At 34.5% G+C, this 15,835-nt stretch overlaps 1 protein-coding gene across 1 annotated transcript; it reads left to right on the top strand.

Annotated features, from left to right (window-relative positions):
• Positions 1-5,129: 5,129 nt before the first annotated feature.
• On the top strand, positions 5,130-15,835 carry LOC105330643 (kelch-like protein 3). The gene is made up of 9 exons (XM_066076422.1): positions 5,130-5,526; positions 5,631-5,742; positions 6,170-7,121; positions 7,598-7,703; positions 8,414-8,573; positions 9,653-9,916; positions 13,159-13,336; positions 13,458-13,667; positions 15,636-15,835. The coding sequence occupies exons 1-9, from the start codon at positions 5,374-5,376 to the stop codon at positions 15,652-15,654; spliced, it is 2,154 nt and encodes a 717-aa protein (XP_065932494.1). The 5' UTR covers positions 5,130-5,373; the 3' UTR covers positions 15,655-15,835.

Below are 15,835 nucleotides of genomic sequence, written 5' to 3'. Positions count from 1 at the left end.
AATAATTAATTTACCAAACGCTTTGCAAATTCTCATATGCACAATTACATTGTACTCGACAAATTACAACAGGGGGCGGAACAACCCAACAATTTTCATTCGCCCAATTTTGTGCAAAAGCGTCAAACAACTCCAATATTAAGAAGATCAAATGAATAATATCACTTCAAGACTCTATATTACACTCACTATATCCATGTATGACCAGTTCTTTCAACGAGGCGGACCTTTTCTACCCACTGAAACAAAAGATAATTAAATGAAAGTCAAACAAGGGTCAATTTGTTTAACTTTTTCCTATTTAACAATGATACTAGTATTTCATCGGGGCAGATCTAATCTTGGGATGTGAAATAGGCACCTCTCCAACATGGAAGTCAGAGAGAGAGAGAGAGAGAGAGAGAGAGAGAGAGAGAGAGAGAGAGAGAGAGAGAGAGAAGACTTTTATTACTTTTTTAAACTGGTCGATTGAATAGAACCATAATGAATCTGAAAAAATGTATATATTGTAATATTAATTGTGTGGAAGATGTATTTCATTTTCTATTGGCGTGTCATTCGCATGTTATTTTTCGTAAAAAAATATAATAACCATATTTTTCGAGGAGATCTTTTTTGTTCAAATTTGTGCAACTTTTAAGATCAGAAAATTTCAAAATTATGAATGATCTTGTAAAGTATACAGATAATAGTTAAAAATTAAGAAATGATTTGTTGCCATAATTTAAGTAGATTGTCTATTCTCCCGTTCCACTGGCATATTTGTATGTTATATGTACATGAATACGGATGGACTGTAAGGTTAAAGTGAATAAAGGATGAGTGAATAAACACTCTACATGTACCTGTAGTCAATCAAAACATGGTTTATAATAATAGGTACATGACTACATGTATCTTCTAATTAATTTATTTTGTCTTTTCACGCCCTTATAGTTATCACAGTTACGTATGTACACTATACTGTCAACGTATATCCCTTTTGTTCAGGTAATCCACATATGCAGCCTCTTAAAAATTATTATTTATCTTAAACTAAAGATAAATTTACCTAGAGACCTGTAAATTATAAGTATATAATCAAACGTTCCTGATCTACTGAAAATTAAACAAAGCACGAGCTAAAAAATCTAAGCTGTGTAGAACACTTCAGCGGAGACATTTTTTTTCTTTCACAGTTCAGGGGTGTATTCTGATTAGCACAGGTGTTAATAATTGCAGGGCTTCTTTTACCCGTGTTTACCCGTCGTGAAACCCGGTCTCTGTTAATATATATACACCGGAAGAGATTTAAAAACAAAGAGACTTAATAGTGTGTGCAAATTATTGTCTAAATACGCCTGGTTTTCCTTTTTTCAGATTCTTAAACAATTTGTCAAAATTCCAAAAGTAATTTAATTAGTAATACGGTCATACATGTACGATACGCAAATGTCCGATTGGATTACATAATCAAAGAACTGAAGTACTGACGGGAGTTGATTTTATCAATTATTATTTATTTTAAAATTATTGATGATATGTTATTAACTTTGCATGGCAAGTAGTTTCCTATATGTATTTGAATTACGCACATTTTTTATAATATGAATTCTTCAACAGGAATTTCGTGAAAACCCAGTATGAATCATGTTGTGTAATATTCAAAGAGTTATTCCATCAAACTACGTATCAGTAATCGAAGTAGTAATGAGAAATTGTATGGACCCAAGCAAAATTGATCTCTAGTCTCATTCAACCAGACTCTCAGCTGTCTCCGTTAATCTCCGACAAGCAAGAGAGACTCTCTGCTTGTCGGAGATTTACGGAGTCTGCCGAGCGTCTGGTTGAACGAGACTAATATTGAACTCTGGCGTATAGGAATACATAAAATGTACGACTTCAAAAAATATCAAAATTATCCGTACCATTTAAAATCTGACTTTTTACAAGGTATCAATAGATAAGTGTTCTTGAAAAACAATGCTTAAGAACTCATTACATCAAATTTATCGATTAGAGCTATATATGTTGTCAGCGGTGTGTTGATTTGTGCTGAGGTCCAAACACTGTTTCACTTTCGGTTTGCCCGAGTAACTGCATAGGAGAGTTACAACTCCCAAAAAAGACATCTTTAAGATACATGTACATGAGCAAAAAGAATAATTACTTTAAGAGAACTTTTGATAAGTGACTACGGGTAGGACCTTTTTATTATAGGGGAAAGCCGGACCCTAACTGTTAACATTATAAAGGTCCGACCGGATACTTTTACGGGGCGGACCTTAAATTATACGACACCGGCACCCCAACCCCCAAATATCCACACCCCCATATTCATCATGGGCTTTCCGAGATATTTTTTCATTACCTATATTTTCTTAAAGCATAAATCGATGTACATACAACATGTATCGCATAGTCCCCTAACTCCGTCACTTTCGGAAAACTCCTCGCCGTTTAAAATCAAGTGCGATTATGACGTCATTTTTTGCATGTCAAATATCTTCAATCAAATGTCAACAATTTACAACGGTTAATTTTAAGAATGTGTTCAAACATAACAAAATTACACCTTGTTCATTTTATGCAAAAATTGCGTGAAATCAGCGGACACATTTTTTCACGGATGCACTAAAAGAACGATATTTCTGACATGCGGGCCCATTCGATGATTTACGGTGGTCAGTCATTTTAAGAGAGGTCATGATGAAACATTTCACATGTAATTTATTTTTTATTAAGGTTATTAATACATTTTTTCATTCCGCAATATCGTTTATGCACTACACTTGATGATAACGTCAAATCGCTCATGTCGTAATTTTTGCCTTATAAAGGGTTACAAATATATACGGTATGTCTGTATTTAGAATATGCTACATTTATTAAAAATGTAATAAATAAATAATATAATCATTAATATATTCATTATTGATATTATATATTTGAAATATGTAAGGATAGAAATCAAACGGCATCCATACATTCTGAAAAAGTCATAATTGTGATTGTTGTTACAAGGACCCTTTTTTGTTCTGGCGATCATTTTTAAGAAATAAACAACGTTATTTAGTGAACATGGCGTTATGAATAGCAATTGCTCTGTTGGCATATTCCATGATGCGCGCTAGCGCATCATGGAAAATATGCCAGCAGAGCAGTTGCTATTCATAACGCCATGTTCACTAAATAATCGTTGTTTATTACTTATATTTGCATTTTACCACTCGCAAATACCCTGTATTAGCCTAGACCTTGACATTTAGCTATTACATCAAAAGTATACATTCAGACTGCAATGTATCTTTTTAATTCATATAGATTTGTTAACAGAATCAATGATATGTTAAAACAGTAATTCCTTTAAAATGTTATCAAAAACATGTTTTAATTAAATACATCAATTTTATGGAGTTGGAGAAAAACACAATGAAAAACATGATGTATCGTATAGTGGTTTAAATCTATAACGTCATGGAAAAATATAGGCCTATATAACGTTACACCTTTATGACGTCATAGTATACAGACAGAGCAATTGCGATTATAGAGAATTCTACTACAGTTATTGCCAAGATCAAAGAGATGCCGCGGACATTATTCTCCAATATACCACGAACGTCATCGGTAAATTATCAGATCAGAAATACTTATTTGTCTCGCAATGATCATGAAAGTACAACTTCAAACCGTAAAAAATTTAAAACCATGTCAATTTCAAGTGTTAGTTCCAGTCAAAACGATGTGTATTGCCTCAAATGTTTTTTTAAGAGATCAATGCAGCTGTTCCTAGGACCTCCCTAGCACATCTTCACTGCGAGTTTTTACATTTAAAATATATAACGTGTAGTAGTTATAATCGTATTAAAGTGCCCTTAAAATGTTAGGAATATAACTCGAAGATATTTTATAAATAAGTGAAGAGTATTAAAAATCCCAAGAAAAAATTCTGTCGTCTGCATGTAATTCCTTTGATCGATACACATGTAAACATTACTAACAAAACCATTGGGGTTACACGGAACAGCCGTCAAAATGACCTAGATCGTCTCTCTTTAGGAAAACGATCTGTAGAAATACTGGGCTGTTAGTAGAATAGAATTAAAGTTCTTGTTTTCGTGAATGTTGCAGGATAACCTCCTCGGTCTCGAAATGTTGTTTAAAATATAAATGCCTCGGCTAACGCCTCGGCTTTTATATTTAAAAACAACATTTCTCAACCTCGGAGGTTATTCTGCAACATTCACGATAACTCGTACTTTATTTCTTAAATAATTGCAGCTCCTCCGTATGGACTTACAGTGGGAAAGAACAATGGGAATGCAAATATTTCACTTTGATGAAATTAAATACAATTTAAATTGTATAAACCAATTTTACTTATTATAACTTGGCCTTGATACAAATTGTGTTTAAACTAAATTGTTAATGTGTATTCATTGCCTGGCGTATCTTAGATCATGTGGGTGACGGAGTTAGGTTCATAAGTTATGATAGCACGTGTGATAAACGTTGTATTCAGAGGGCTTATTTGAACAATGATAAAAATATTTTTGTTAATAATTTTATATATTACAATGTTTCAGGTTATATTTAGTGATTGCAAATGATAAAAACCGCAAAAAATAATTAACAGAGAAACTTATGGTGACGGAGTTTGGGTACTCGGGGATATAAAGATATGTAAGGGGTGGATATTGCCGGGAGGGGGAGGGTGTTCCCATCCTCAAGCATCTGTGGGCTGTATAGCGAATTCAGCACATCTAAATATAATGGGATTGGATACTCAACGGTGGCAATTCTTTACGATCGAAATATTTCAAGAAAGTTTAATTATATAATAATCTTTAAACAAATTATTCATTCATCATGCATATACATGTATGGGCCTATTCGTGTGTCTTTGAAAATATATTTTACTAAGGATATTTGAGTTTTTCCGATTGAGTGGAATACTTGTCTTGCTTTATTTAGGTTTTAAATGAAAATCTACTATATATTACATGCCACAAACATGCGTTGATCGACTTTTCATTTGCCTCTTATAGAAAAAAAATCCGGAAATATCTTGTTCAACGAAAAAATTAGATATTATGCTACTTCCTGCTTTTTGAAGTTAAATGCGCGGGCAGGTTTAGACTTCCTTAGTTACGTAATAGTGTTGCTAGAGAGAAGCTGCGTTTTCGTGACTCCCAAAGATTGATAGTTTGTGAATACTATCAATCTTCGCCTTCGCCAATCGATTCGTCGAAAGTGTCCGGTGTTCGTGTGTGGTTAAAATCGTTCAATTGGAACAGTTTATCAACTGTAAATTAATTTTTATTTTTATTCTTTAATTGAATACAGAAACTTGAAAGGCCGTGTTGGATATCTTGAAATTCATTGTGTCCAATGATGAAGGACACTATGATTGTGACAACCGAAGTCCTGCCCAAGCGTGAACCGATTGTAGTAAATCGGGACGTTTGGTACAGCTTCATGAGCAAAGAGGATGCCGACCCTCAGGCCTGCTGGCTTGAGAGGAAGCGGCAAGAGAGGATGAAAGTAAGTTTATGCTTAATATGAAAGTAATGTTTTATATGTATTTACAATTGTTCACAATATATGGAGATAATTTTTGTTAATATTTGAAATTCATATTATTTAAGGCTGAAAAAGCTGCCCTGGGAGCCTCAACATCTAGAGTTTCTACATCTACAACTTCTTCATCTGGATCCGTGGTCTTGGACTCCTTGAAATTGAGAGATATTCAGCAGAAAGGTAGGGGTATTTGCATTTTACTTTTTGTAGATTTATTGAGTCCTGTTAAAGTTTGCTTGCTTTCTCTGACCAAATAACAAAAAGTTTCTAATCTTTAACTCAAAATATTTTTTATCAATCCTTTTTTCCTTTTTGTTATTATAAATACAATTATTATAGTAATTCTATTTTCATTTGGATTAAAATAGTCAAAAATTAAGCTTTTTGATGCAGCTTTGATTGAGTAAAAACAACTTCAAATACTGAATACCTGAGATTAATTAAATTTATTGAAGGTAAATGGGGGTGGGGGGGGGCTATTAAAGGACTTGACTTTTAGATCAATAGATATTTACAAAAGTACATTCATTTTTATTTCAACTAATGTTTTTGAAACTTTGTTAAGAAGGTAATTATCACTTAATTGAGAAATGTATTTATACAATAGTGGACAGAAACCAGAACCAGACACCTTCTCCACCAAGTTCAATTTCTCCACCAAGTTCTGTTTCATCAACTGCATCAGATGATGAGGTCCCCAGAAACCTTAAAATTGCCTCTGATGATGAAGTCCCCAGAAACCTTCAAAAATCATCTCCAAAGGCTGAAAATGAAAGTGATAGTGCACCACTCTCAGGCCCCATACAGGCTTCAAACAGCATGCACTATGCCCATATTGGCCAATATTTGAACCAAATCTACAACAGAGAACAAATATGTGACATTTCGTTCAAACTGGGCAGCATCATTTACCCGGTGCATAAAGTCGTCCTTGCTAGTCAGAGTCCGTTGTTTGAGAAGATGTTTGACAGCAAGGACTTTACTCAGCCACCCATCAGACCTAGGCAAATTAGGGTTACTGGAGTGTCAGAGGGTTCTTTAAAGACATTCCTGAATTGCATTTATTCTGGTGATATCAATATCATTAAGCCTAATTGTCTGCATGAGATACTTGATCTCTCACGGATGTTTGAGGTGCAGCAAATCACTCAGATGTGTTTGCAGAAAATCTCCTCTCTTGGTCACCATGACATGCTGAAACTTTTGCAGAAGATGAGGAGGCATAAAGATGTTCAACTTTGTGACATTCTGATGGATGCGATAGCCAAAAACTTTATGGAGATTAGGAACAGTTCCTCTTTCTACGGCTTAGATGTCGACACCATCTGCTTGATTTTGTCAAATGAAAGGCTTGATGTTAATTCAGAGATGGACATATTTGAGAGCGCCGTGAGTTGGCTTCACCATCATAAGGAGGATCGAATGAAGAATCTGGAGAGAGTGATGGACATGATTAGATTGTCACACCTATCAAGCCAGCAATTGATGGAATGCTTCGTTAAATGTCCTGCCCTTAAGCAGAGCCCCCATTGTGTGGGCTTGATCACTATGGCTAACTGGTTAGTACATATACTTTTCAATATTATCTTACTTTTTGTATATGAAAAAGATAAATCATACTATGATTTAACCTTTTAGGTTTATAGCTTTAAATTAAACAATAAACATAATCATATCTAATACCAACTTTTATTTGTGACAACTTTATTTTGCGTCATTTACCAGAGTCAAACTTGTTTGCAGCTACTAATTTTTGCAACAGAGAAGTATACTATTTTAAAAGTAATATACCATAGGTTTTGAGAACTGGTTTGTGACGAGAAAATAATTGTGACGATCAGACTCTTGCAAACCTTCTCAAAGATTTCGATTCTCGGAAGCGAATAAAAGTTGGTTTACAGTAAGACAAATATATTCCCAGTCTCTGATGTGAAACAGGCATTTTAAATAATCTGCTCTTTTTTGTTTTGATAAAAAAAATGACAGTGTATGAAAGAATATTTGAATTCAATGCATCTTTTATACCTTGTTGTAGGGTTCAAACCTCCATCCGCCTCAATCAGCAAGATCCTCTGAATCTGGAGATTCAAGAACCTAGGAGCCTTGCCAACAGTGGAGGGAGTGTTGAGCAATATCTAAAGGTACATGAATAGTTATGTTTCTTTTTAACATGAGTACAGTGTACCGAATGGTTTTTTCCTTTTACATTAATTGATGCTGTGTTTTTTTAATTAAGTATTTTTATACAGTACTTTAAGCAGGTATTACCAGTAGTTAATTTTACTTCCACACTAAAAGATGATGCTTCCATAAATAATAAATGACAGAATTGACAGCATTATCAGGTTTGCTCCATGTGCAGCAAATCATGCTTAGATAGATTGATAATCGGTCTGTACATAAAGTATTGTCAAAGGTAAGTACAGTATATGTTAAAAACTCGCCTCAAAACTGGAATGAATTAATGGAACAACTGTTTTGATTATAAACCACCCCGGAAATTCTTTTGTTTGCCCTTTTTTTTTTACTTGCAATGTTTATTAACTTAGGAAGGGAAATTCATTTTTCTTTTCAATGTTGCATGCATGTATGAGAATTAATATGATTACATGTGTTATAAAGCCCAGAATTTTATGAAATACACCTGCATACACGAATTACATAATTATTCATTAATAGCTGACTTGGAGAGAACAAAAACTTCTTTGAGAGGTGGCCTAATATTATATATGATATAGCTCTAGCTATTTCACCATTTCAGTGCAATATTCCATTCTATTGGTATGTTTGCTCCACATTCTGACCTATTCCTTTTCTGTCTTTCTCTTTCTTCTTTCTGTTGCCTGTATAGACACACTGTAGCTCTGAGTTCAAGGAACCCAATGTCACTTACGACATTGTTCTAATGACCGAAGATGCTATCGAGGATTTTAATCGTCATGCCTGTTCCCGAAGTCAAAGCTGGTCCACCATTTCTGCACCTTGTATCAAGCAATACAGGGAATCAAAATGTAAAATTTTATTGTCAACATACCATCAAAAAGTTAAAAAAAATTGATGTGAAAAATGATATAAAAAGGAGGATAAAATGGTAAAAAGTATATTTTTCCAGGATCATCATAAGGAAAATTGACTTGTTTTAATTCAGTAAAATTCTCTACGTGTAAAAAGAGATATTGGGATAAAGAAATTTTGTTTCCTAATAAGTAAGATTATTTATATTAGTAGAAGACAGTTTAACACATGATGGGTGAAATATTATATATACTGTAGAAGCAGAAATATTCGTTGAGGATTTAATTTCGTTATTTTCGTTGGCAGTATAAATCAACGAAATTAAATCCATGACGAATTTTTAACCAAAGTATTAATGAATACAAAAAGATAAAAATATAACGAAATTAAATGCCAACGGAATTTTATTTGGTTAAAAAAACACGAAATTTTGACCCAACGAAAATATGTGTTTCTACAGTAATTTCATTCATAAATCCCAACTAAACCTATTATTCTATTATCCAAGTTCCTTGTAAGCAAGTTTTACTGTAGGTGTTTTCCTTGGTAACAATTAATGTACTATTTAGGTATATAGCTTAGATAGCCATTTTATTTGTACATATAACCTGTTTTTTAATCAGTTCATCTTTCTGTCACCTTTATTCGCTTGATGTTGTTGCAGGCAAAAGGGCATGGATAGTTGAATACTTTCAAATTTGAGTTGATCAAGGATTAAACTACAAACCTCATCAAAGTGCATGAATGCATGCTCTTTAATTTTAGACACTTCAAATATTTAAATTTCAAATTCATTTAGAAGTTGTTATTATTATGGTCTGTTCCATGGACAGAGTATAAATAAACTTCTTTACAAAGAATTTCATTATCAATGTGGAAATTGATATTTTAAAGTTCTGATGTTGAAACATTAATCATGCAGTTAGATATTGAGGTACACAGAGCTAGGGACTTGCTACCTAATAATGTACATATGATGACCAGTTTATTATTTTGTAATGCAGTAATTGAACGTGCTTAAAACAGCTAACTATATTATTGTAAATTATATAATTTATATATTATATATACATAGGGTCTATGATGGACGACACAGAATCTGAACTAGCTGGAAAGCCAGCCAGATTGGGAACTACTGGACTACAAAGCATGGATTGTATGATGGGGAGGAAACCAAAGCAAAAACATGTTCCCATAGTAGAGGGGAAAAGCAACGACTGTGTCAAACATGTCAAAAAGAAAAGGAGTAGACGATATAAAAAACAGGACCACTCTGATGGTAGTAACGAGGATACCAGAAAGGCGATGGTGTGGGGAGGAGACCAGTGGTACATGGTCGGTAAGTAGATACAGTTCTACCTCATTATATATAGATTTATTCTTAATATCATGGACATCTGGAAGGAATTTGGAAGTTCTATCCTGTGTTTCTCTGTGTTTTTAGCTCACCTGAGCTGAAAGCTCAAGTGAGCTATTCTGATCACATTTTGTCCGTCGTCCGTCTGTCCGTCCGTCTGTCCGTCTGCCTGTCTGTCTGTCCGTCTGTAAACTTTTTACATTTTGAACTTCTTCTCTAAAACCGCTTATCCAATTTCAACCAAATTTGGCACAAAGCATCCTTATGTGAGGGCAAATATAAATTGCAGAAATAAAAGTCCCATCTGTATTCAAAGCGGAGAAAACCTTGAAACTGTAGAAAAAGGGGGGTGCATTTTTAAAAATCTTCTTCTCAAGAACTAATTAGTTCAATTCAACGTAGTTTAGCATAAATTATCCTTATGGGAAGGAAAATATAAATTGCAAAAATTAAGTGCTAATTCTGATTCAAATCTGAGTTATTACGAAAATAATAATAAAGGAAATGCGTGTTTCAATCAGTTTAATAGCTTCGGGCTCGGCATACGGTAAGAATTACCTACGGTAAAATAGGTAGGCAAGACTTGGTCTGAGCAAAACAAAAGATTGGCAGGTATTAAATCTGCCAATCTCATTAACATTTCGGGATATTTGATGGACCAGTATATTTGTATTCGCTGTAAATATTGCTGCAAAATAATGCGTATTTGGAATTGACGATTGCCGATCTGCCCCGGATTTTATTTTGCCACGGCCCGGGTTTGCATACCCATTTTACCAAGACTCGTATTCCATACTTCTAAAACGAGGTTCTTTGTTTAAAGCAGCCATGACATTATACGAAAAAGGGTCGATCTGACTATGATGAATTTACTTGCTATGCAACCGTTCGCGTATGAAGGGAAATTTTTGAAATATGCAAAATATATTGGTGCCGATTTTGTGAAGTAAATTAAGGCTAAATATTTCAATGCGTTGACAGTTTTCACACATGACGTTGGTGTTAGCTTGTTCTGATTTTCGTTTCGTTTTCATTTTTTATGCTTTGTAACCTGAGAACTATCGTCTGTATTTCGTGATTTTTACGTATCAAATAAAACAGAGACTACGGTAAATCAAACAGTTAACAGTTTACCTGCGCAAATTGAGCAAAATCTGATGTAGGGGTACTGAAGTACAATTCATTCTATTGGTAATTCGGCATTATCTTTTGCGTAATGGTAGATTAATGCAATAGGTTTTGTTGAGATGCTCGGCATTTTCTCGAGTTTATTCAGTTTAAATAGAGTTTGATATCGCTGACGGAAATATGTAGGTATATACATGTATATATATGATTCATTTCGAAAAAATAAATTGTGTTCTTAATTTGTTATACATGTAGTGCATGTTTCTTGTGTTTAATTGTTACCCTACAATTTCTATTTACTAACCATATTTGAGTGTTAAGCTTCGAATTATAAGCAAGATACAGAGATTTGCTTACAATTCTATGTTTGTACACAGATCTTAAAAGCTACAGATTAAAAAAGTAAAAAAATTGTCAATATTTATTACGAAAATTTTCAAAGTCTGTTCTTCCAGAACCCAACTTATTGAATTGTAAACTTAACCTTTTTAGCTCACCTGAGGGTGGGGCCACAATTGGGGGGTCGAAGTTTAACAAATGAATATATAGAGTAAATCTTTAAAAATCTTCTTCTCAGAAACTAATCGGCCAGGAAAGCTGAAACTTGTGTGGAAGCATCCTCAGGTAGTGTAGATTCAAAGTTGTGAAAATCATGACCCCCGGGGGTAGGTTGGGGCCACAATGGGGGGTCGAAGTTTAACATATGAATATAAAAAGTAAATCTTTAAAAATCTTCTTCTCAGAAACTAATCGGCCAGGAAAGCTGAAACTTGTGTGGAAGCATCCTCAGGTAGTGTAGATTCAAATTTGTGAAAATCATGACCCCTGGGGGTAGGTTTGGGCCACAATGGGAGGTCGATGTTTTACATAGGAATAAACAGAGTAAATCTTTAAAGATCTTCTTCTCAGAAACTAATCAGCCAGGAAAGCTGAAACTTGTGTGAAAGCATCCTCAGGTAGTGTAGATTCAAAGTTGTGAAAATAATGATCCCCATGGGTAGGGTGGGGCCACAATGGGGGGGGGGGGGGGTCAAAGTTTAACAAAGGAATATATAGGGTAAATCTTTAAAAATCTTCTCAGAAACTAATCAGCCAGAGATTCTTTATAATTGTTAAGACTTTGGCCCCAGGACAATTCTTTGGCCTCACGAGAAGGTTCAGAGTTTGATGTACGTTTATATCCCATATATAAACTATTGTTAGGGATCTTTTTGAGAACTGCAATACTCAACATATGATATGACTATAAAATCATCCTGTTAGAAAAGGGACTAATGATTATAAACATAAGAATATCCAGGGGAAAATGGATTTTATTTATACAGGATCTACATGTATTATTGTACATTGTCCAGATAGTTTCCATTGAGCTGATTTTATCATAACTATTGTTCCTCAGGTGAGCGATGTGGCCCATGGGCCTCTTGTTTTTTTACTTTTATATATTTCTAATCTGTGGATGTCTAAATTAAAAAATATTATCCTTCCCTTTTATCAACAGTTCAAAATATTAATGAAACTTGACTTATGCAATGCTTTTAGTTTTTCATGTCACCCAGATTATACTGTGGAATCATTAATTTTCGTGGGGGCCAATGTTTGTGGATTGCTTAAATTTTACAGGTTCATGGGGACGTAATTTCGTGTATTCTCTTAAACCTACAGAGGAAATATGACTTTATTATCCTAATCTATTAATTCGTGGAGGATGTTATTTCGTGGATGAAAGGTACCCACGAATTCCACGAAAATTGAGCCACCATGAAATCTAATGATTTAACAGTACACTGAAGGACATGTTTTCTTTCATTCTTTTTTTTCACTCCGTGTCTTACTTTTTTCTAACTTAACCATATCTTTTAAACTTTAAAATGGAAACTTAATGTCTTAAAGGGAAAAAGTCAGTGTCAGAGGTCTATCAAGATTGTAGTAGTAGATAGATCAAGGTGGTCGAATTTCCACGGGACTTTGACAGGGTCTGGGGCAAAGCATATCACAAAATCAGCAAAAGTTTACCAAATTAATTTTTATTTTGAAGAGAATATATGTATTTGTCAAAATCAATGCAAGATGATCTGATTATGCAATTTTTGTAGGTGGAGCCAGGTACAAAGATTCGGAGTGTCCCTCCCCCACCAATAAAGTATTGGTGTACTCATATGAGACCAAAGAGTGGAGACCAGTGGCTCCATTGAATGTTGCCAGGATGGAGCATTCCCTTTGTGAATTAGATGGCTATATATTTGCTATTGGTGGAATAGGTGAAGGCAATCGGTATGTACCAGTATGTCTTCACAATTTTCAGGACAAAAAGAGAGATATTGATTAAAATTAACGGAAAGAAATCTGGGTGATAACTTTTATGATTATTTTTATATATTTATCATGAATTCAGCTTGCTTTCATCGATGGAGTGTTATAATCCTAGAACCAATTGTTGGTTCTATGTGAAGGCACTCCCTGAGCCCAGGGCTGCTGCCTCTATCTCGGCTGAGGGGGACAATGTTTATCTAAAAGGGGGATACAGTCAAATGAATCATGGGCAGCCCTCCAGTTTTTACTATGAGAACAAAGTTGAATTATTCTACAATATGGAAACCAATAAGTAAGTAAAAAAGTCATAAGCTAGCTCATCTAAACTTTACTTGTCTGCCTTAATTGTCAATGATTTTTTCTGATCACAATTTGTCTGTTGTCTGTCGTCGTCGTCGTCGTTGTCGTCGTTAACTTTTCACATTTTCATCTTCTCAAGAACCACTGGGCAGATTTCAACCAAATTTGGCACAAAGCACCACTAGGTAAAGGGGATTTAAGTTTGTTCAAATGAAGGGCCATGCCCTCTTTAAAGGGGAGATAATTGAGAATTATTGAAAATTTGTTGGTATTTTTCAAAAATCTTCTTCTCAAAAACTATTAGGCCTGAAAAGCTAAAACTTGTGTGGAGGCATCCTCAGGTAGTGTAGATTCAAGTTTGTTCAAATCATGGTCCCCGGGGGTAGGGAGGGGCCACAAGAAGGGGATCAAGTTTTACATAGGAATATAAAGAGAAAATCTTTAAAAATCTTCTTCTCAAAAACTATTGGGCCAGGAAAGCTCAAATTAAAATGGAAGCATCCACAGGTAGTGTAGATTCAAGTTTGTTCAAATCATGGTCCCTGGGGGTAGAGTGGGGCCACAATTGGGGGATCAAGTTTTACATTGGAAGATATAGAGAAAATCTTTAAAAATCTTCTTCTCAAAAACAATTGGGCCACAAAAGCTCAAATTAAAATGGGAGCATCCACAGGTAGTGTAGATTCAAGTTCGTTCAAATCATGGTCCCCGGGGGTAGGGTGGGGCCACAATAGGGGGATGAATTTTTACATAGGAATATATAGAGAAAATCTTTAAAAATCTCCTTATCAAAAACTATTAGGCCAGGAAAGCTCAAATTTGAGTGGAAGCATCCTCAGATAGTGTAGATTCAAGTTCGTTAAAATCATGGTCCCCGGGGGTAGGGTGGGGCCACAATAGGGGGATGAATTTTTACATAGGAATATATAGAGAAAATCTTAAAAAATCTTTTTAAAAACAATTAGGCCAGAAAAGATCAAATTAAAATTGAAGCATCCTCAGGTAGTGTAGATTCAAGTTTGTTCAAATCATAGTCCCTGGGGGTAGGGCGGGGCCACAATGGGGGGATCAATTTTTACATAGGAATATATATTAAAAATCTCCTTATCAAAAAACTATTAGGCCAGAAAGCTCAAATTTGAATGGAAGCATCCTCAGGTAGTGTAGATTCAAGTTTGTTCAAATCATGATCCCTGGGGGTAGGGTGGGGCCACAATTGGGGGATCAAGTTTTACATAGGAATATATAGAGAAAATCTTTAAAAATCTTCTTTTTAAAGACCATTTGGCCAGAAAAGCTTTAACTTGTGTAGAGGCATCCTCGGGTAGTGTAAATTCAAAATCACAGTCCCTAGTGGTAGGGCGGGGCCGTGATGGCAGTTTGAATTTTTACATATATAGAGAAAATCTTTAAAAATATTCTGGGAAAGTTTTTCGGTCCAAAACTCAGTACTTAGTGTGAAAGCACAGGTTATGCAGATATAAGTTTGATGAAACCATGATACCCTAGAGAAAAGTGGGGCAACAAAATGGGGGGGGGGGGGTATATAGGAAAAGAGAAAAATCATCTTACAGGTACAACAACAAAAGGGGCTTGGTATTTACCAAAAGAAAGAGGTGGATAAAAATTGGCAGATTTTCAATTTTTTTTAGCAAGATCTACTGTCTTTAGGCCCTAGTTGTCAAGATATTTTGATATTGTAATGCTAATTTGATCAGAATTAAGGCAATTGTTGCTCAGGTGAGCGATGTGGCCCCTGGGCCTCTTGTTTGTAAATGATGTAAGTAATGTGTGAACTTTTTCATGTTTATCTTTTCTTTTGTATTTATTTCAAGGTTTAATTGTGATCAAATCCTGTTTCTCATTTATTCACTGGATTAGTTATACTAAACAGTTTTTGTAATTCATAAATGTACATTATGATTATATAGTAATCTTTTCATATTTTTTTTGTTTTCAGGTGGTTAAGAAAATACTGAGGCCCATCCATCAAACTGAAATCTTTTCTGGAGTTGTTTTTATTTTTTAAGGACAATTTAGAATCTAAACTTGTTCAAATTTAAATCTTTATTGTCAGTGTAATTTTTTTTAATTCATTTGGATATTTTAGAAATATTTATGTAAAATGGGGCAAAAGTAATTAAATTGTATGCAACTGTT

The sequence above is a fragment of the Magallana gigas genome, chromosome 2 (genome assembly GCF_963853765.1).
Source record: "Magallana gigas chromosome 2, xbMagGiga1.1, whole genome shotgun sequence".
Taxonomy (NCBI): Eukaryota; Metazoa; Mollusca; class Bivalvia; order Ostreida; family Ostreidae; genus Magallana; species Magallana gigas.
The sequence above is the reverse complement of the archived record's forward strand: the minus strand, read 5'-3'. Positions and strand labels throughout refer to the sequence as shown.